The sequence below is a fragment of the Chanodichthys erythropterus genome, chromosome 4 (assembly GCF_024489055.1).
Source record: "Chanodichthys erythropterus isolate Z2021 chromosome 4, ASM2448905v1, whole genome shotgun sequence".
NCBI classification, from domain to species: Eukaryota; Metazoa; Chordata; class Actinopteri; order Cypriniformes; family Xenocyprididae; genus Chanodichthys; species Chanodichthys erythropterus.
The window spans coordinates 32,519,905-32,540,178 of record NC_090224.1 but is presented as its reverse complement, the minus strand read 5'-3'; the positions used below and the strand labels follow the sequence as shown (position 1 = coordinate 32,540,178).

The window sequence follows — 20,274 nt, the reverse complement described above, 5'->3', positions numbered from 1 at the left end:
GACATACATTTGATTCATACATAACCTTGTGGGAACTCCCCACACACATTGTTCTTAATATAAGCTAATTATTATTACCATTGGGGTGTTCAATCTTGAGATGTGTTCCGACGGTAACACTTTATTTTAGGGGGCAATTCTCACTTTTAACTATTTGCTTATTAGCATGCATTTTACTAGGATATTGGCTGTTTATTAGTACTTATAAAGCACATATCAATGCCTTATTATAAATGACCTTATTCTACATCCCTTAATCCTACCCATAAACTTAAATGATACAAAAGCTACCTTACTAATTATTAATAAGCAGTAAATTAGTAGTTTATTGAGGCAAAAGCTAATTAGTGAATATGTGTTCCCCATACTGAAGTGTTACCATTCCGACTGACAGAACCCTACCTATGCAGTGTTCACTACTCTCTGAGCACGGCATATATGTTGAAGACAAAATGTGTTCATTTGGAACACCAATGTTCACCTTCACATTGAGATGGCGGAATACCTTGTGAAGTGCACTTTTTCAGGGTACTTTACGGTCGAATGGAATGCATCTTTGAGATCTACATTCTTGCCATTTGGTCCTTCCTGTAATATTCTTGTTGACTTGAAGACCTTGATTAGCAGGTTGAAGTTAGAGTGGAACTTCAGGAAAGAAGGTTGAATATTATTAGTCTGACCTTACAATAAACCTTCCGACATCGTATGAGTCAATTTTATATATTACCATTTAAAAAAAAAGAAAAGTATATAGGATCCAGTTCTCACACACACACACACACACACACACACACACACACACACACACACACACACACACACACACACACACACACACACACACACACACACATATATATATATATATATATATATATATATATATATATATATATATACACACAGCTATGGAAAAAATTAAGAGACCATTTGGAGTGGTCTCTTAATTTTTTCCATAGCTGTATATATATATAATATGTATATTATACTTTTTTTTCTACATGAACTGCAACATTGCCCTGCATTTACCTTCACATTTTTCAATGAGGATGTGACTCCAGTGCAGATTGTCACCTTTAGTTTAAGTCTGGTTACACTCATCAGAAATTTCTCATAAAAGATTCTCATTTCCCTTCTGGATTGCTTGCTTTGCATTTGCCCTTGAAGACGTGATGTGTTTAAATGAAGCTGGAATGGACACAAATGATCTCACTGTGGTCAGGCTTCAAGTATTAGCAATAAAGATGAATGAACAAATATGTACCTGACACTAAAGCCTGAAAATTAGCAAATAATCAATGACATTTTCAGGGCAAGTCAGCAAAACAGGGCAAATAAATCTGCAAAACACATCCTGAATCCTAGCTAAATGAAACATGCAAGTGCTTGATCTCACAAAAAAGTGCCTTGATCACAGTTTTCAAAGTCAAGGTCCCATAAGAGCTGTCATCTTTTTTCTCTCCTGGTTGGAACACAAATTCAGTCTGGGGCAAGTAGAGTGCACAAGACACAAATCTGATAAATTAATCTTTTCCTGGAGCATCTGAGCAAATGATAGGAATGTTAGCAATGTGAGTAATGTTACATAATTTCCTCTTGAAGACACGTTCCTCATAAAACCAAAGAAATTTGCCTATTAGAGCAATCTATGCTTTTGAGGAGCTCTACAAACGGTTGGCTGTGTCCGTTGATGATTTCAATATCATTTCCATATCAATTTCTCTAAACGGCATAACAGCGAGCCTGCCTCCACATCCCTGGCCTGCTTTGAGTCTGGTGGATATCAGGTACGAGGACAGGTGTTGCTTTACATACCTCAGTCAACCTGCTGAGAAAACGCCTGCCTCATTTGTGTGGGAAACTCGACAACAAACCTCAAGTGTCTGCCAAAATTTGAGCCATATTGGTTTGGAACATTGGCTAATATGAATATATTGGATATAAAATAACCCAATGATATTATACTAGGCAATGTTCAGTGATAAAGATACATTTCTTCCAAGTGCTGTTAATTTATACATCAATAGAACCCTTTTCTCTGGAGTGTGTTGATATTCCAGAAGGTGAAGTGTAGAGTTTTTTCAATGTTAAATAATTTGCTCCCAACTTAATGTACAGGGACTGAAACCTTGTAGGTTTGTGCAAACTTTGGCTTCATGTTGCTATCAGAACTCCAGCTCAGGTACGGCAACATTTGCTCAACCAATGCCGTTAGTTCGGAGGCGTGGACACCTGTTTTATCGACCAATAAAAGATGGGGGAGTGTTCAGGGAAACCTGTGTGTTATGTTTGCAGTTCTATTTAGTTATGCTAGTTGAGCAGAAAGTGCACACTTCAGCTTTAAATGGTTTTTGTTGTGTTTGCAGGAAGTTGGTTCTGCTCTTGGCTACGGACACTTTGCTGCTGTAGTGTTTTTACCTTTGTTTGACCACATCAGTAGGCTGTTGCTTGATCGGCTCAGCAGAGTACAAACACTCGGTCTCAAACAGAAAGGCAGGTTTCAGCCACCATTTCATAAAGGTGTTCTTTGTCTTTTGCTCGAGCTCATTAGCTCTGGCTCTTGTGAAGGAGTGTCAGGTTCTTCTGACTTATAAACAATTCATTATGAATACCACCATTATTCACTTGGTGACTGAAGAGAATGTGCTGGCTTTAAAAACATTTGAATATCAGTCGAGAAATATTACAAAGACAAAAGACATTTACACCAGCCGCAGATAGCAAATGAAAAAAATGTTGAGAGACTGAACATGAGATTTTTGAAGAGACGGCCACAAAACTGATGAAAGACCCTGGAAAACAGCAGCTGTGGTGCAGCAGAACAGTAGATGTCCCACATGCAGAGACCACCAGAACTGTAAGTTTGTACTGCCTCTACATGGTCATAGAGAGGCACTGCATTTCAAACTGTTAAATAAGGAAATATTAGGGCTGGTCAAAATGACTAATCATGATTAATCACATGATTTTCAGTTGCTTTTCAAGGAAATTCATTATTCATGAAACTTGAGCAGAAGGAATAGGGTACCTAAGCCCACCAAAATCTAAGTTTAGGTGTTTTTTCATAGATATTGACATGGTTTATAAGAAAATCATTGTTAAAATGCAAGATTTATCTCTTATTTGAAAATTTTATATTAAAAAATGTACATCAGCTAAGATATTTTATGAATAAAGTCAGAAGTCTGGCTTTTGGTACTTTGGCACCATTGTGCTCCAAATAAGCCCACATCATATTTGATTCACAAAATATAACTAAATATTGATTTTAAAGAAGTAAAGCATCAGTATATATATACAGTGGGTACAAAAAGTATTCAGACCCCCTTAAATTTTTCACTCTTTTTTTATATTGCAGCCATTTGCTAAAATCATTTAAGTTAATTTTTTGTCCTCATTAATGTACACACAGCACCCCATATTGACAGAAAAACACAGAATTGTTGACATTTTTGCAGATTTATTAAAAAAGAAAAACTGAAATATCACATGGTAAGTGATCAGACTAAGTATTCAGACCTTTTGCTGTGACACTCATATTTAACTCAGGTGCTGTCCATTTCTTCTGATCATTCTTGAGATGGTTCTACACCTTCATTTAAGTCCAGCTGTGTTTGATTATACTGATTGGACTTGATTAGGAAAGCCACACACCTGTCTATATAAGACCTTACAGCTCACAGTGCATGTCAGAGCAAATGAGAATCATGAGGTCAAAGGAACTGCCTGAAGGGCTCAGAGACAGAATTGTGGCAAGGCACAGATCTGGCCAAGGTTACAAAAACATTTCTGCTGCACTTAAGGTTCCTAAGAGCACAGTGGCCTCCATAATCCTGAAATGGAAGACGTTTGGGACGACCAGAATGCTTCCTAGAGCTGGCCGTCCGGCCAAACTGAGCTATCAGGAGAGAAGAGCCTTGGTGAGAGAGTGAAGAAGAACCCAAAGACCACTGTGGCTGAGCTCCAGAGATGCAGTCGGGAGATGGGAGAAAGTTGTAGAAAGTCAACCATCACTGCAGCCCTCCACCAGTCGGGGCTTTATGGCAGAGTGGCCCGACGGAAGCCTCTCCTCCGTGCAAGACACATGAAAGCCCGCATGGAGTTTGCTAAGATGGTGTGAAATAAGATTCTCTGGTCTGATGAGACTAAGAAAGAACTTTTTGGCCTTAATTCTAAGCGGTATGTGTGGAGAAAACCAGGCACTGCTCATCACCTGTCCAATACAGTCCCAACAGTGAAGCATGGTGGTGGCAGCATCATGCTGTGGGGTGTTTTTCAGCTGCAGGGACAGGACGACTGGTTGCAATCGAGGGAAAGATGAATGCGGCCAAGTGCAGGGATATCCTGGACGAAAACCTTCTCCAGAGTGCTCAGGACCTCGAACCGAAGGTTTACCTTCCAACAAGACAATGACCCTAAGCACACAGCTAAAATAACAAAGGAGTGGCTTCACAACAACTCCGTGACTGTTCTTGAATGGCCCAGCCAGAGCCCTGACTTAAACCCAATTGAGCATCTCTGGAGAGACATAAAAATGGTTGTCCACCAACGTTTACCATCCAACCTGACAGAACTGGAGAGGATCTGCAAGCAGGAATGGCAGAGGATCCCCAAATCCAGGTGTGAAATACTTGTTGCATCTTTCCCAAAAAGACTCATGGCTGTATTAGATCAAAAGGGTGCTTCTACTAAATACTGAGCAAAGGGTCTGAATACTTAGGACCATGTGATATTTCAGTGTTTCTTTTTTAAATAAATCTGCAAAAATGTCAACAATTCTGTGTTTTTCTGTCAATATGGGGTGCTGTGTGTACATTAATGAGGGGGAAAAAATGAACAAATGATTTTAGCAAATGGCTGCGATAAAACAAAGAGTGAAAAATTTAAGGGGTCTGAATACTTTCCATACCCACTGTATATATATTCAGTGACAGGGAAGTATTAAACAAATTCCTTTTACTAATGTTTGATTAGAGCCCTGTGGGTGGATTAGAGCCCAAGCTGGAAGTTTGACCAGGTGTATCTCGGGAACCAAGCCATATTCGTGGCATAGAGAGCCCACTGGGTGACTCCTCCATGCCCAGAGTCCGGAGCCCCAACTTGGATTGAGTCCCGAGTCAGATTACTGCAGATTTTTGGAAATCTAAAATAATCTTGCAGCTCGCCATTCTAAATTAAAGGATTTGGACGATGACTGGTGATCTTTTATATGTAAATGACATTAATTAGGTGTAATTTACAACGTGGAGAACTGAAACCATTCAGCTGTGCACAAGTTCAAGATCCTTTGCGATTTATAGATTTCACATCTGAAAGAGAGGCGTACGCTCGTTTTCTGTGTGTACGTACGTTCATTCTATGAATCACACTTACGCACATCTGAGAAATGATCATAAGATCAAATTTAGGATGGTTTCTGTGCAACATTTTATAAATGAGGCCCCGAAGTCTAGAGCCTTAACTCAGCTTGGTTTACGAGTTATGCCTGGTTATACATAGGGAACTTGAGGACAAAATGGGCTCTATCAATTGAATTAATGCGTGTAATTAAGCCTATCTAAATATAGTTGTAAATTTAGGTATTAAGTAAGGTAAGGTAAGAGGTTAGTAACGTAAAAGCACACAAAGAAATGTTATCATTAAACACTTTTCACTCATAAAAGTTATTAAATTTTGTTATTAGAAGGATTCCCCATTGAAACACATTAGGTGGGCTTAAATGGTACCACAGTTTTCCTTTTCAAAATGTATGATATGTTTACAAAGACATGCATGGAGCTTAAATATAATTTCAACTAAGAATAATAGTAATTTTAATTTTGTCCCCATTGAGAAATGTTAAGATTTTTTCTTTTAAGGTTTTCTTGTGTTGGCTACAGTTTGCATGCGTTTTTTGGCACTGTACATTAATTTATGAAAATAATTTTCTCAACAAAACAATTTATGGTGTATTTATTTGTAAATGAATGTAAAATGAATGACAAAACATTTATTGTTTGTAGTTCACATGCTAAGGCTAATGCTTGAGGCTTGACCTTGAGATTAGCTTTTCTGCTTAGGCTAGTAAAACTCATCTTTCCATTTGAAGGAAAATTATATAAAACAATAAAATACTATTTGTTCATGCACAAAAAACAATACATTTATCTCGTTTGACATAATATAAATGTACTTATCAAAGAAATGGCTGAAAATTGCCGAAATGTTTTTTGGGTGTATTTTTGGGTGTCTCAGCATACACATCAGTGGGGCTAACTCAACATTCACAAATGTGATTAGTATGCAACAAAAAATATCAGGGAAGTAACAAATCACTGGATTGGTTAAAACAATGAGCAGCGTAAAATATTTGACCAGAGTTGAAAGTGGGCTTAATGGGTAAATGTAAATGTAATGAAAAAGTTTCAGTTTACACAATGTGTGTTCTACTATGCTAGTTCATCCCAAAAATAAAAATGTATTAAAATCATTTAATCACCCTCATGTCATTCCAAACCTGACTTTCTTTATTTTGTGGAACATATAAGAACATATTCTGAGAAATGTGTTTTTCAAAATATAACTTATAATAAAGTTTTAACTTTAACATGCATGAATGACATTTGTATCAGAATACATGTGCTTTGTGAGTCTGTTTTGTGCAGTATTTTTGAGTAATTTTTAAAACAATATGTTGGTGCTGAATGATATATCAAGTACAAGTTAAGAGGAACACATTTCTGCTTTGGTGTTCGACGAAGGGTCAGCCTTTTTGATGGAGTGGTCTATACAAAAATGACCAAGAAAGGCTGGGAAACATTGCCAATTTTGATATTCTGATCCAGCACAGGATAATACAAAAACAACACAATACCATGCAGAATCAGCTTTATATGAGAACGTTACATTTCCACAGTGAACGTCTGAACAGAAACTCCAGAGTAGAGAACAGCAATATTATTACACTGTCAGAGCTTCTTCTGAACATTGCAGGAAGATTCTTTATCTGCTACAAAAATCATGTTTTATGGTTCACATAACACTCAGATATGACTGACTTTATTAATACGAGGAGATATTAAAGCCATGAATTTCATTAAGGATGTGTTGGATCTCTGACTTATGGAAGACATGGTTCTTTTGGCAGGGTTTGTGTAGTGTTTGGTATTGCATCAATTAAATCAGTAGTAAATAAAATACAAGCACTCAGACAGTACTCAGTACACAATTACAAACCACTCAAGTACTAACACACTGTAAAATGGATGTGAAAATATGATAAATACTGAAAATACAACGGTTAGAGAATTTCATAGTCTCTAGCTGATGATTGGGCTCTAAAAATCCAATATGTAAAAGAAATTGTTTTTTATACAGTAAGACATGAGTCTCAAATTTGATCAAAAGCTCAGAATATGCTACATTTGATTGGCTTAACTGAAAATAATAAGAGTTACAAATCAAAAATATGACTTGCACAAGCCCAAGTTACATTAATACATCTTTTATAGTCTTTCAGAGTGAATTCACAAGTTATTCTCTATTATTTTTAGAACACGTACAAAAATAACACTAGCCCAGCGGAGCTTGGAGAACCGTTCTGTTGTTTAAAACATTATGCATCTCACAGACACAGAACAGGATTCATGGCACTAACTTGTTTTAGAACACAAAGACATGCTCCATAAATCAACAAATAAAAATACTGACTCTTTCATAAAAAGCATGGAAACTGTCATGTGTTTAGTATCAGCAATAGCAATAAGTTGAGCTTCACTGCTCTTCTGCTTTGAACAAGGCTTTACTGGCTCATCCTTGTCATCAAGGCACACACAATTTCACTGTTTCCTTGGCAACCAGGTGTTTGTTTAGCAGCTCTAACTTAGGAAGTGCAAACATGTGGTACATGCATGTAAGACCCGAGTCCATCCAGCATGAACGAGTAGTCATGGTGACAAACGGAGAACAGAGTCGAACCAGTGAAGGTTTGGGATCCACACTGGAAACAGGGAGCAGGGGGACGATGAGAAGAACACTTATGAGTGTTTCATGGTGTATTTGCCTTTCTGGAGCTGAGAGATGTAAAGCTTTGATTTGCTGCCATCCAGACGTTTGTACCAAACCTCGTCTTGGTTGACAGTGGTTATTGTGGCACTGAAGGGGGGGGGAAAGTTTAGCATTAGACATGAAAGACATAAAGGGATAGTTTGCCCAAAAATGAAAATTATCCCATGATTTACTCAAACCATAGTAGGTTAAGACTTTCAGACAAACATAATCGGAGTTCTATTAAAAAAAAAGTCTTGAGCTATGTCCGAAACCGCTCACTCGTTCACTCATTCACTAATCCCTATATAGTGTATGGCATTTGTGTGCACTATATCTGTATGGAGTGAACGAAATGAAGTGAAAGAATTCGGACGCTGACGTAACTTATACACTGTGCGTCGGAGATATCTATCTCAGAAACGGCTCGACACGCAATAAAACTATTTTATCGTACATGTTATTTACATTATTAATGTTAATAACGATAACAATCATAATGACTTCATTTTGTAATCATACATGCCTCTGTGCCAGCTTTGTAGTTTAATCGATTGTATAATTTTTTTTTTTGTCATGCTTAATGTGTTCATAATCATTTAATACTATAAAATACTGCAAACAAAAATAAACACATTAACAAGTGTACATAATTTCATGTATTTATCCTTTTTAATAAAGTTGTTAGAAACTCTCACGCTCACAGATTACGTCTTTGAGCGCCCTCAGGCGACCGTTATGATTTGAATACGCTACCTATGATTAACAAATTTTTTTAAATCATCCACTAAATTATCATCTTTTAAAGTTTAATGAGTTAACAGTGCCACACATTATTAAAACACATTGCTGTTAGTAAAACGCATTAAATTGATTTAACGCCTACATAATATTTTAATAATAAAAATATTTTTATTAATATAATTTCATTTTTTAATTCATCTATATAATAATGTCCCCCTACATTTTAGTAGGTTTTATTCAAGTAGTGATAAAAAAAAAAAAAAAAGGTTAAAAAATTTGATTTGGGGAAATAGTGCTTCAGCAAGTGTACATGGAATGTACACTCGAAATCAGAGAGAATTGTGGGTATAAAGTAGTGAACGAATGTAGGGAATGAAGTCGTTCACTCAGAATTCGGACACCACTACAAAATGGCCGACACCCGATATAGTGGACTAAATAGTGGATAGGGAGCGGTTTCAGACACAGCTTTGCTCTTCAAAGCCTTATAATGGCAGTGAATAGGGCGTGAGATTTTGAAGCCCAAAAAAGCACATTCATCCATCATAAAAGTAATCCATACGGCTCCAGGGGGTTAATAAAGGCCTTCTGAAGTGAAGCGATGGGTTTTTGCAAGAAAAAAAATATATTTTTAAATCCCCATAAACTAAAATAACTAGCTTCCTGCAGTTGGCCTACTCACGTCGACTTACGCAATAAAGAGTAATCTCTGACATTACATTAGAATTTCGAAACAACAATGCAGGACAAAATCATTGTCGCTGTACACCTTCATACATTTATAGAAACAGAAATAAAAAGGATCGTGTTTGAAAGAAAGTGAGTGAGGAGGTCGGACAATCTGATAAGTTGTATATAATTATACATATATTAAGACTACAAGCCAACTAAAGACGACCAATTGAGCTTATTCGCTGTAATTTACAATTATTTCCCCACTGACAAGTTGTGTTTATTCAGAGGAAGTGTGCAGAAAGCAGTGGGAGAGTCTGGGACACATAAAGGAGCGGGAGAGCCCCTCTCATGACGCAAATTCGCGAGTAAACTCAAAATGTTCAAGCGTCCAACTACGCGCAAGTCGCGTCTGGTGTGAACGCAGCATAAAACAAGAAATATTGGAGGATTTTGATATAAAAGAAGAGGAGGGGTTACTCTTTCGCTGTAAATCGACGCGTACGGCTGTCTACTGGGAGCTAGTTATTATAGTTTATAAAGTTTTAAATATGGATATTTTTCTTACAAAAACCCATCGCTTTGTGGCCTTTATTAACTCACTGGAGTCATAGGCATTATTTTTATGATGGATGGATGGATGGATGCATTTTTTTGGTCTTCAAAATCTCACCACCATTCACTACCATTATAAAGCTTGGAAGAGCAAGGATATATTTTCTCAATATAATTCCGATTATGTTCATCTGAAAGAAGAGTCATATAAACCTAGGATGGCTTGAGAGTGAGAAAATCATGGGATAATTTTCATTTTTGGGTGAACTATCCCTTTAAGTAAAGTAAGTTAAAGTATGATGGTACGGATCTTAAAGTGATTGACCTCTTTGATCTTCAAGCTGTCATTGTGCTTTCCTGTAACGAAATATTAACTTCTTCTGATTAACTTGTTTTCTAAAACACTTGGCATGATCGTAATGATTTATTTGTTATTTTTTCCAAAAAGGAGGTAATGCTTTATAGTGTTTGTGTAAGAAATATTACACATTACTATGCTAATAAAGATTGTGTAAGTAGCTCAAAAAATGATACACCAAGGACAATTAATTAATTAGAATTACTTTGTAATTATTTAAGTAACTGCACCAAACCACTGAAGTGTGAAAAAAAAAAAAAAAAACAGCTAAAATTTGTACAAAAAGGATAAATGAATTAAAAACACATGTATGTACATATACGCACACACACACACACATATATATATATATATATATATATTAAAAACCTTTATTTATAAGTCTCTTATGCTCAAAGACTATTTGATGTAAAATACAGTAATATTGTGAAATATTAAAATTTCAAATAGCTGTTTCTATTGTAATATATTTTAAGATGTAATTTATTCCTGTGATCAAAGCTGAATTTTCAGCATCATTACCTCAGTCTTCATTGTCACATGATCCTTCAGAAATCATTCTAATATGCTGATTTGTGCTGCTTTGCAAAAACCATAAAACAGATTTTTTTTCCAGAGTTCTTTGATTAATGGAGTGTTATTTTTTTTTAATGGAATTTGCAACATTATAATAGTCTGTCACTTTTGATCAATTTTAATGTGTCCTTGATGAATAAAAGTATTAATTTCTTGAAAAAAAAAAAAAAAAAAAAAAATTACCCTGACTGGAAAAAAAAAAAAAATCTTTCTTTTAGTAATTTAAAAGATACATTACTCACAGGGACAGAACTGTTGATGAATCACTCATATGAGTAGACTCACACACACACACACCTGATGGGATATTCATCCTTCCTGCTGATGCATATGGCCTGACCCCGACTGTACCATTTGTTGTCATAGAACAGACGGCCATCTTCTGATCGTGCAACATGATGGTGTCTTTCTGGTTTCAGAGGAGCTGATAAACACATACAGTTTATTCACTTCAGAGACCTGAAATCACAGAGTCTTTACAACTGATACAGAGACAGTGAACTCTCTGTGTGATGCTTTACATGCAAAAACATAAAAATAATGCTCAAAATCCTTCTTACCATCTACTTTTACCCTATGGGGACCCATTGAAGCCATAGCCTACAAAAAACAAAGAAGTTGCTCAATGCTAGAGATCTTCCAGTAGCTCACTTGCAAAAAAAAAAAAAAAAACTGATTAGGGTGAAAAATTAAACCTTTCTTATTGCAGTCCAGTCTTCAAGTATATCCAGGTCTTGCAACATGTAAACAATGTATGGTCGTGGGACGGATCAGGAAACTAATGTCTTCATTTGTATCACAGAATAATGCAGCTACCATAAACAAATACTATAAAAAGACTCACAAATGACTTCACATGTGTAATACTAGCTACTTTACAAAGGATATCTGACACAACGACAGGTTTTTTCTTCTTTCCAGGACTGAGGGGATCCTTCTTTTTATTCTTCTTAGACTGCAGACCATCATTCCACAGTTCTGGAGCAGAAAAGTGAAAAGGTAAAACATCACATTTAAATTTACAGATAACACAGTACTAGTCGTAATCTGTACTTTACCTGAAGTTATATCTATACTGTGTCTGTCCTCCTCCAATCGTCTGATCTTCTCTTCCAGTTCACTCTGAACAGTGTCAAAAAGCAGGAGCTTCTCACTCTGTGGAAAAACACCATGAGTATGGTACCATGAGTATGGTAAATTATCTCAATAACAAACTGAATATGAAGGCCCCAATATTCTCACAAAGTTCTTTTTCGTTCTTCGCTTTGGGATAAAAAGAAGTTTGAAATTCGTGAGCAGTGATATAACATTAGCGAACATCCCAAAACCGCCAACACTACTGACAGACGTTTACATGAGTATGTAAATATGTGCTGCATGCTTTCCTCTCAATAACAAAATAAACAACAAAAAAGACAACAATGAGAAAACAGCAGTTAAGAAAGCATCTGATCACAGCGATATGGATGTTCGCACGAGCTCGAAATTCGGCACTCCAGTAATGTCATGTCACGTTTATATATACAACGGGTACAGAAAGTATTCAGACCCCCTTCAATTTTTCACTCTTTGTTATATTGCAGCCATTTGCTAAAATCATTTAAATATTTTTTTTCCTCATTAATGTACACACAATATTGACAGAAAAACAGAATTGTTGACATTTTTGCAGATTTATTAAAAAAGAAAAACTGAAATGTCACATGGTCCTAAGTATTCAGACCTTTTGCTGTGACACCCTTTGCTGTCCATTTCTTCTGATCATTCTTGAGATGGTTCTAAACCTTCATTTGAGTCCAGCTGTGTTTGATTATACTGATTGGACTTGATTAGGAAAGCCACAGACCTGTCTATATAAGACCTTACAGCTCACAGTGCATGTCAGAGCAAATGAGAATCATGAGGTCAAAGGAACTGCCTGAAGAGCTCAGAGACAGAATTGTGGCAAGGCACAGATCTGGCCAAGGTTACAAAAAAATTTCTGCTGCACTTAAGGTTCCTAAGAGCACAGTGGCCTCCATAATCCTTAAATGGAAGATGTTTGGGATGACCAGAACCCTTCCTAGAGCTGGCCGTCCAGCCAAACTGAGCTATCGGGGGAGAAGAGCCTTGGTGAGAGAGGTAAAGAAGAACCCAAAGATCACTGTGGCTGAGCTCCAGAGATGCAGTCGGGAGATGGGAGAAAGTTGTAGAAAGTCAACCATCACTGCAGCCCTCCACCAGTCGGGGCTTTATGGCAGAGTGGCCCGACGGAAGCCTCTCCTCAGTGCAAGACGCATGAAAGCCCGCATGGAGTTTGCCAAGATGGTGTGAAATAAGATTCTCTGGTCTGATGAGACCAAGATAGAACTTTTTGGCCTTAATTCTAAGCGGTATGTGTGGAGAAAACCAGGCACAGCTCATCACCTGTCCAATACAGTCCCAACAGTGAAGCAAGGTGGTGGCAGCATCATGCTGTGGGGGTGTTTTTCAGCTGCAGGGACAGGACGACTGGTTGCAATCGAGGGAAAGATGAATGCGGCCAAGTGCAGGGATATCTTGGACGAAAACCTTTTCTAGAGTGCTCAGGACCTCAGACTGGGCTGAAGGTTTACACTGTTCTTGAATGGCCCAGCCAGAGCCCTGACTTAAACCCAATTGAGCATCTCTGGAGAGACCTAAAAATGGCTGTCCACCAACGTTTACCATCCAACCTGACAGAACTGGAGAGGATCTGCAAGAAGGAATGGCAGAGGATCCCCAAATCCAGGTGTGAAAAACTTGAACTGGAGAAGATTTCCATGTCAAAGAAGTCAGAGCCTCAGAGCCACACCTACATATTATGTAATCGCCACAGACCAATGGTAGTTCAAAAGTGTTTATGAGCCGGAGCAATCTTTTTCTGGAAAGTTTGCTTTGGCAAGCTGAACTACCAAAACAAACACAAAACTAACTTCATTTTGGCCTGAATTTGTTCGAAATGGTATTAAAGGAGTTAGTTATTCACCCCCATGTCATCCAAGATGTTCATGTCTTTCTTACTTCAGTCGAAAAGAAATTAAGGTTTTTGAGGGAAACATTCCAGGATTTTTCTCCATATTGTGGACTTCAATGGGGTTCAATGGGTTGAAGGTCCAAACTGTTTCAGTGCAGCCTCAAAGTGCTCTACACGATCCAAGACAAGGAATAAGGGTCTTATCTAGTGAAATGATCGGTCATTATCTAAAAATGTATATATATATTTTTTTAACCACAAATGCTCGTCTTGCACTGCTCTACGATTCGCCACGCATTACGTAATCACATTGGAAAGGTCATGTTATTTTTTCATCACTTGATAAGACACTTGTGAAGTCCACTATATGGAGAATAATCCTGGAATATTTTCCTCAAAAAATTTAATTTCTTTTCAACTGAAGAAAGAAAGACATAAACATCTTGATGACATGGGGGTGAGTAAATTATCAGGAAATGTTAATTCTGAAGTGAACTAATCCTTTAAGCATTTTCATTAATCAGATCACAAGTGGATGACACTAAATAAAGGTTTAAACAGGGTCTAAAACATTTTGATTTGAAATGCTTTCTTCCGCTTCTCTTGTGGTTGAATGCATTCAAACAGCCAAAAAAAGACTTCCTTCTCTCCTCTTACTGACCTAACACATAAACATGGGAAGTACGCTAGCCAGACAGGATTGAAACTTTGTTGGTGGAAGACCCAAGTTTGGTCTGAAAACAAAAAAAGTACCAAGCACAATGTTCTCTCACCATTTCTGATTTCTAACAAACACACCGCGTTCAGCTTGGTCTTGTGACTATGCTCCATATGTTTTTCGGTCATCTCTAGTCACATCCGTATGGAAATTGTGCAAGCTTATTTCGTCCATTAGATTGAAAGATCTGAAAAAGCCAATACATTTACCTGCCCCTAGACAGTAAATGGAAATGCGTCTGCCTAATCTACTTGTGATCCGATCGACCAAAACACATTGTGATATCACGTGTAAAGGGTCCTTGGGCCCTGGGAAGTGTGGGACCACCACAAATTTCATCCAGAACCCTGTGAATTTAAGCCCTTTCCCATGCTTGCATGTTACCTCCCAGTGCTGGCTGGCTGCTTGCATTTCACAGTCATATTTGTTCCTGACAGATTCCAAGCAGAGCTCACGATAGATACCTGCCAAAAAAATTAAAAATAAATAAATAAATAATATGACCTGGGTCACTTTTTGTTAACACACACACACACATACATACACACACATATATAATATATATTTTATATATTTTATTATATATTTTCATGTGACAACACTGAAGAAATGACACTTTGCTACTATGTAAAGTAGTGAGTGTACAGCTTGTATAACAGTGTAAATTTGCTGTCCCCTCAAAATAACTCAACACACAGCATTAATGTCTAAACCGCTGGCCACAAAAGTGAGTACACCCCTTAGTGAAAATGTTAAAATTGGGCCCAATTAGCCATTTTCTCTCCCCAGTGTCATGTGACTCAGTGTTACAAGGTCTCAGGTGTGAATGGGGAGCAGGTGTGTTAAATTTGGTGTCACTCTCTCATACTGGTCTCTGGAAGTTCAACATGGCACCTCATGGCAAAGAACTCTGAGGATCTGAAAAAAAAAAAAAGTTGTTGCCCCACATAAAGATGGCGTAGGCTATAAGAAGATTGCCAAGACCCTGAAACTGAGCTGCAGCACGCTGGCCAAGACCATACAGCGGTTTAACCGGACAGGTTCCACTCAGAACAGGCCTCGCCATGGTCGACCAAAGAAGTTGAGTGGACGTGCTCAGCGTCATATCCAGAGGTTGTGTTTGGAAAATAGATGTATGAGTGCTGCCAGCATTGCTGCAGAGGTTGAAGGGGTGGGGGGGTCAGCCTGTCAGTGCTCAGACCATACGCCGCACACTGCATCAAGTTGGTCTGCATGGCTGTCGTCCCAGGAGGAAGCCTCTTTTAAAGATGATGCCTAAGAAAGCCTGCAAACAGTTTGCTGAAGACAAGCAGACTAAGGACATGGATTACTGGAGCCATGTCCTGTGGTCTGATGACCACATCTGAATCAGGGCAGTATTCCAACATGATAACGACCCCAAACAGACCTCCAAGACGACCACTGCCTTGCTAAAGAAGCTGTGGGTAAAGGTGATGGACTGGCCAAGCATGTCTCCAGAACTAAACACTATTGAGCATCTGTGGGGAATCCACAAATGGACGGTGGAGGAGCGCAAGGTCTCTAACATCCACCAGCTCTGTGATGTCCTCATGGAGGAGTGGAAGAGGACTCTAGTAGCAACCTGTGAAGCTCTGGTGAACTCCATGCCCAAGAGGGTTAAAGGTGCTAAAGAGGATGTTTTGTTTTATACATTTTTGCAATATTAATTGAAACTGTCTTCACTAACTGATAAAAGACCATTTATGAGGTGCACTGAAAGGAATAATATTAATATACATCATCTGTGCACGAGGTAGGGCCTTAAAAACATCAGCCAATCTGGCTTGTCAATCACTGCCATGACGTTCCTTGTGAGAGACGGGCGCGGCTGCGCACTCCAGTAACTTTCCACACAACACAGGTGCTGCATGCAATGTTTTTGTCAGGAGACAGGAATAACAACTGCAGATTATGAGTTACCTGCGGTGAGTCCGACATAATGAATCCAAAAAACACGACACAGCGAATGCCGGTGATAAACACTCGTGTTCCAATACTCGAGCACGAGTTTTGGGAGGCGCTCCCTTGAAATGAGCTGTGAAGGAGGGGGGTTGTTCTTACGCATGCACTCATTTCAAAAACTCACTAACAGTCTTTGGTTTCTCAGTCGACGAAAAAATCCTCTCTATCACCTTTAAGGCAGTGCTGGAAAATAATGGTGTCCACACAAAATATTGACACTTTGGGCTCATTGGACATTTATGCTTAGGGGTGTACTCACTTTTGTGGCCAGTGGTGTAGACATTAATGGCTGTGTGTTGAGGTATTTTGAGGGGACAGCAAATTCACACTGTTATACAAGCTGTACACTCACTACTTTACATTGTAGCAAAGTGTCATTTCTTCAGTGTTGTCACATGAAAAGATATAATAAAATATTTACAAAAATGTGAGGGGTGCACTCACTTCAGTGAGATACTGTATAAGTGACCAAGGTCATAATAATATAGCATCAGAAAATAAGACCACAAGCTGATGTTTGTAGGAAGAGGAAGTGATCAAATTTATAATTTACACTTGTTAAAATGCACTACTTTATTTTTGGAGCTAAAACAAAGCTCTATTGTAGGCTATTAGCATCAGGTTTTTCCTTTATATACATATGCATATACAATACAATACCTTTCTAAAGTTTATTGTCAGTAAGATTTAAAAGAAGTTAAAACTTTTTTTATTCAGCAATGATGCATTAATTTGATAAAAAATGATAGTAAATACATTTATAATGATATTTATAATGTAACAATGCTGTTCTTTTAAAATTCCATTCATCAGAGAATCCTGAAAAAATCTATCGCCGTTTCCATTTCACAATATTACTGTTTTCACAATCAAATAAACACCACCTTGGTGAGCATAAGAGACTTTAAAAAACATTTAAAAATCTTACCAACCCCAAACTTTTTGAACTACTGTACATCAAGTTAACAACAATTAAATCTAATTTCATCAACCCTCCAATTTGAAAACGTAGATGGAAAATATAGGTTAATATACAAGAAAATGTCAAGAAATTGTTTAAATGACTTTAAAATTAATATAGAACTACACGTTATTACAGGCCAGGCTTTAAAGGATTAGTTCACTTTCAAATTAAAATTTCCTGATAATTTACTCACCCCCATGTCATCCAAGATGTTCATGTCTTTCTTCAGTCGAAATTTTTTTAATTTTATACGTTTTAACCATAAATGCTCATCTTGAACTAGCTCTCTTCTTCTCTATTTGAATTCCAGCAGTGTAGACACTGCTAAGTGTATTACTGCCCTCCACAGGTCAAAGTTTGAACTAAATTGTCATATACAATATGCCTGTGCAAGTATAGAACAATTAGTTCAAACTTTGACCTGTGGAGGGCAGTAATATACTTAGTATCTACACTGCCGGAATTCTAATAGAGAAGAAGAAGAAGAGAGCTAGTTCAAGATGAGCATTTATTGTTAAAGGGATACTCCACCGTTTTTTCATATTAAACTATGTTATTCTCTTAACTAAGACGAGTTGATACATACCTCTCTCGTCTCAGTGCGTGCACTAAATCGCTCTGTCTTGCGGCGAAACTTTGTTAGCACTTAGCTTAGCCCAGTTCATTCAATAGGGGCCAAGCAGAGAAGCTACCAAACACCTCCACGTTTTCCCTATTTAAATACAGTTTCTCGAGTAGTGTAACTCGAACTAAGGAGCGGGGGACTTTTCACGAGTGAAGATATTACTGCGCCAAGTCAAAGTGCTCCCGAGCACTTGCTATGGTATTCCGCCATACAATATAGTTATCCATTTTACACGCTTAGAAAAGCGCAACGTTTTGTTTTGTGTCACCGTCCTAGGTCGAGTTACACTACTCGAGTAACTGTATTTAAATGGGGAAAACGTGGAGGTGTTTGGTAGCTTCTCTGCTTGGCCCCTATTGAATGAACTGGGCTAAGCTAAGTGCTAACAAAGTTTCGCCACAAGACAGAGGGATTTAGTGCACGCACTGAGACGAGAGAGGTATGTATCAACTCGTCTTAGTTAAGGGAATAACATAGTTTAATATGAAAAAACGGTGGAGTATCCCTTTAAAACCTATATATATATTTTTTTTTTTTTAGAAAATGAGTGATGGTTTCTCTAGATAAGACCCTTATTCCTCGTCTGGGATCGTGTAGAACACTTTGAAGCTGCAATGAAACTAATTTTGACCTTCAACCGTTTGGGCTCCATTGAAGTCCACTATATGGAGAAAAATCCTGTAATGTTTATCAAAAACCTTAATTTCTTTTCAACTGAAGAAAGAAAAACATGAACATCTTGGATAACATGGGGGTGAGTAAATTATCAGGACATTTTCATTTGAAAGTGAACTAATCCTTTAAATGCAATACTCCTGACATGAAATAAGTTGAAGACACTTGCGTTACAATATAATATATCAAACACAGACGTGATTATTGTAATTCCTGTAAACTACATCAGTTTTGTTTCCAATTATGCCATTAACTGACCTGCGACTTTGGTTCGGATCTGCATGTTCTCCTGCAGGGTGGCCAGAGGTTCGAGGTATTCTGGAGCACTGCCAGCTATCACTTCTTGCAATTTAAGATCCACCTGACTGAGCCTCTCCTTATACAACCTAAATACAGTTCAGAACACACCGGCTCGAGTCTTCACGTCAATTACTTCAGGTTTATATGATGTGCTGTTCATCACTTACTGATCCTTCAGGTCTGTGAACTGCTTCTCAAGATTTGTCATCTCATCTAAACACTCCATTCGCCTTCTTTCACAGTCTTCATCATCCATGTCTGCAAGAAAGTCATCGTGATCTATCGTCCCTCTCTCACGCACGAAATAATAATGCAGTCTGTCTGTAACGTTACCTGAAGTGTCTCCATCCTCAGAGGCGGACGAGCTCACGGACTCCTCTTCGTCGAAGCTGCTGGCCTCTTGTTCTGGATAGTCCACGTCCATTTCTTCGTGATTATGCTCTTTTCTGTCACGCGGGTGCACTGGCATCCTATATTAAATCTTTAATACAGTAAAACAACCCACTAGGACGAAGACAACACCACCGGCAGGCGAAGACAATCCACGTTTCAAACATGGACTCGTGAACCACCAATCAGCATGCTGCTAGACACGTGAGCTGCGAATTCATTGGACAGATTTTGTTTACGCATGACCAGGTGGATGATGGGATATGTAGTACTCCAATAATTGATATTTTTTTTGTACTTTTTTGTTTTGCATACTAAATTGCCATCATACACACATACATAATTTAATAGAGATCTGTGTGGCAGATTTTCGTTTTCTGTCAGATTAATATATTTAAACATTTTTAAAGCAAGGATCCTGAGATGTGAATGTGGCTTAAAGGGTTAGTTCACATCAAAAAATAAAATTGTCTTTAATTACTCACCCTCATGTCGTTCCACACCCGTAAGACCTTCGTTCATCTTCTGAACACAAATTAAGATATTTTTGATAAAATCCAATGGCTCAGTGAGGCCTGCATTGACAGCAATACCACTCCTTTTTTTCAATGCCCAGAAAGCTACTAAAAACAGTTCATGTGTCTACAGTGGTTCAATATTATAAATATTATAAAGTGAAGAGAATACTTTTTGTTTGATTTCAAAACACTGCTTC

At 37.8% G+C, this 20,274-nt stretch overlaps 1 protein-coding gene across 2 annotated transcripts; it reads right to left on the bottom strand.

The window, feature by feature from the left end:
• Positions 1-6,809: 6,809 nt before the first annotated feature.
• On the bottom strand, positions 6,810-19,836 carry brms1lb (BRMS1 like transcriptional repressor b). 2 transcript variants are annotated; one of them, XM_067383445.1, is made up of 11 exons: positions 19,503-19,836; positions 19,337-19,427; positions 19,128-19,255; positions 15,007-15,086; positions 11,989-12,085; positions 11,819-11,908; positions 11,626-11,690; positions 11,491-11,530; positions 11,228-11,354; positions 10,322-10,353; positions 7,998-8,133 (listed from the first exon to the last, which is right to left on the bottom strand). In XM_067383445.1, exons 1-10 carry the CDS (start codon positions 19,636-19,638, stop codon positions 10,341-10,343), a joined length of 867 nt encoding a protein of 288 aa, XP_067239546.1. In that variant the 5' UTR covers positions 19,639-19,836; the 3' UTR covers positions 7,998-8,133; positions 10,322-10,340. The 2 variants fall into 2 exon arrangements, with proteins under 2 accessions (XP_067239545.1, XP_067239546.1); XM_067383444.1 differs by lacking the exon at positions 10,322-10,353 and having other exon boundaries at positions 6,810-8,133.
• Positions 19,837-20,274: the final 438 nt, after the last annotated feature.

What these genes read in the sequence shown, in the direction of transcription:
- brms1lb (XM_067383444.1), bottom strand. Translation starts at nt 19,638, where the DNA reads ATGCCAGTGCACCCGCGTGACAGAAAAGAGCATAATCACGAAGAAATG. An exon ending in GATCCGAACCAAAGTCGCAG is followed by an intron (nt 15,087 to 19,127) that starts GTCAGTTAATGG and finishes TTTTTTTGGCAG; the next exon opens with GTATCTATCGTGAGCTCTGC. An exon ending in AAGGATGAATATCCCATCAG is followed by an intron (nt 8,134 to 11,227) that starts GTGTGTGTGTGT and finishes CCCCCCCTTCAG; the next exon opens with TGCCACAATAACCACTGTCA.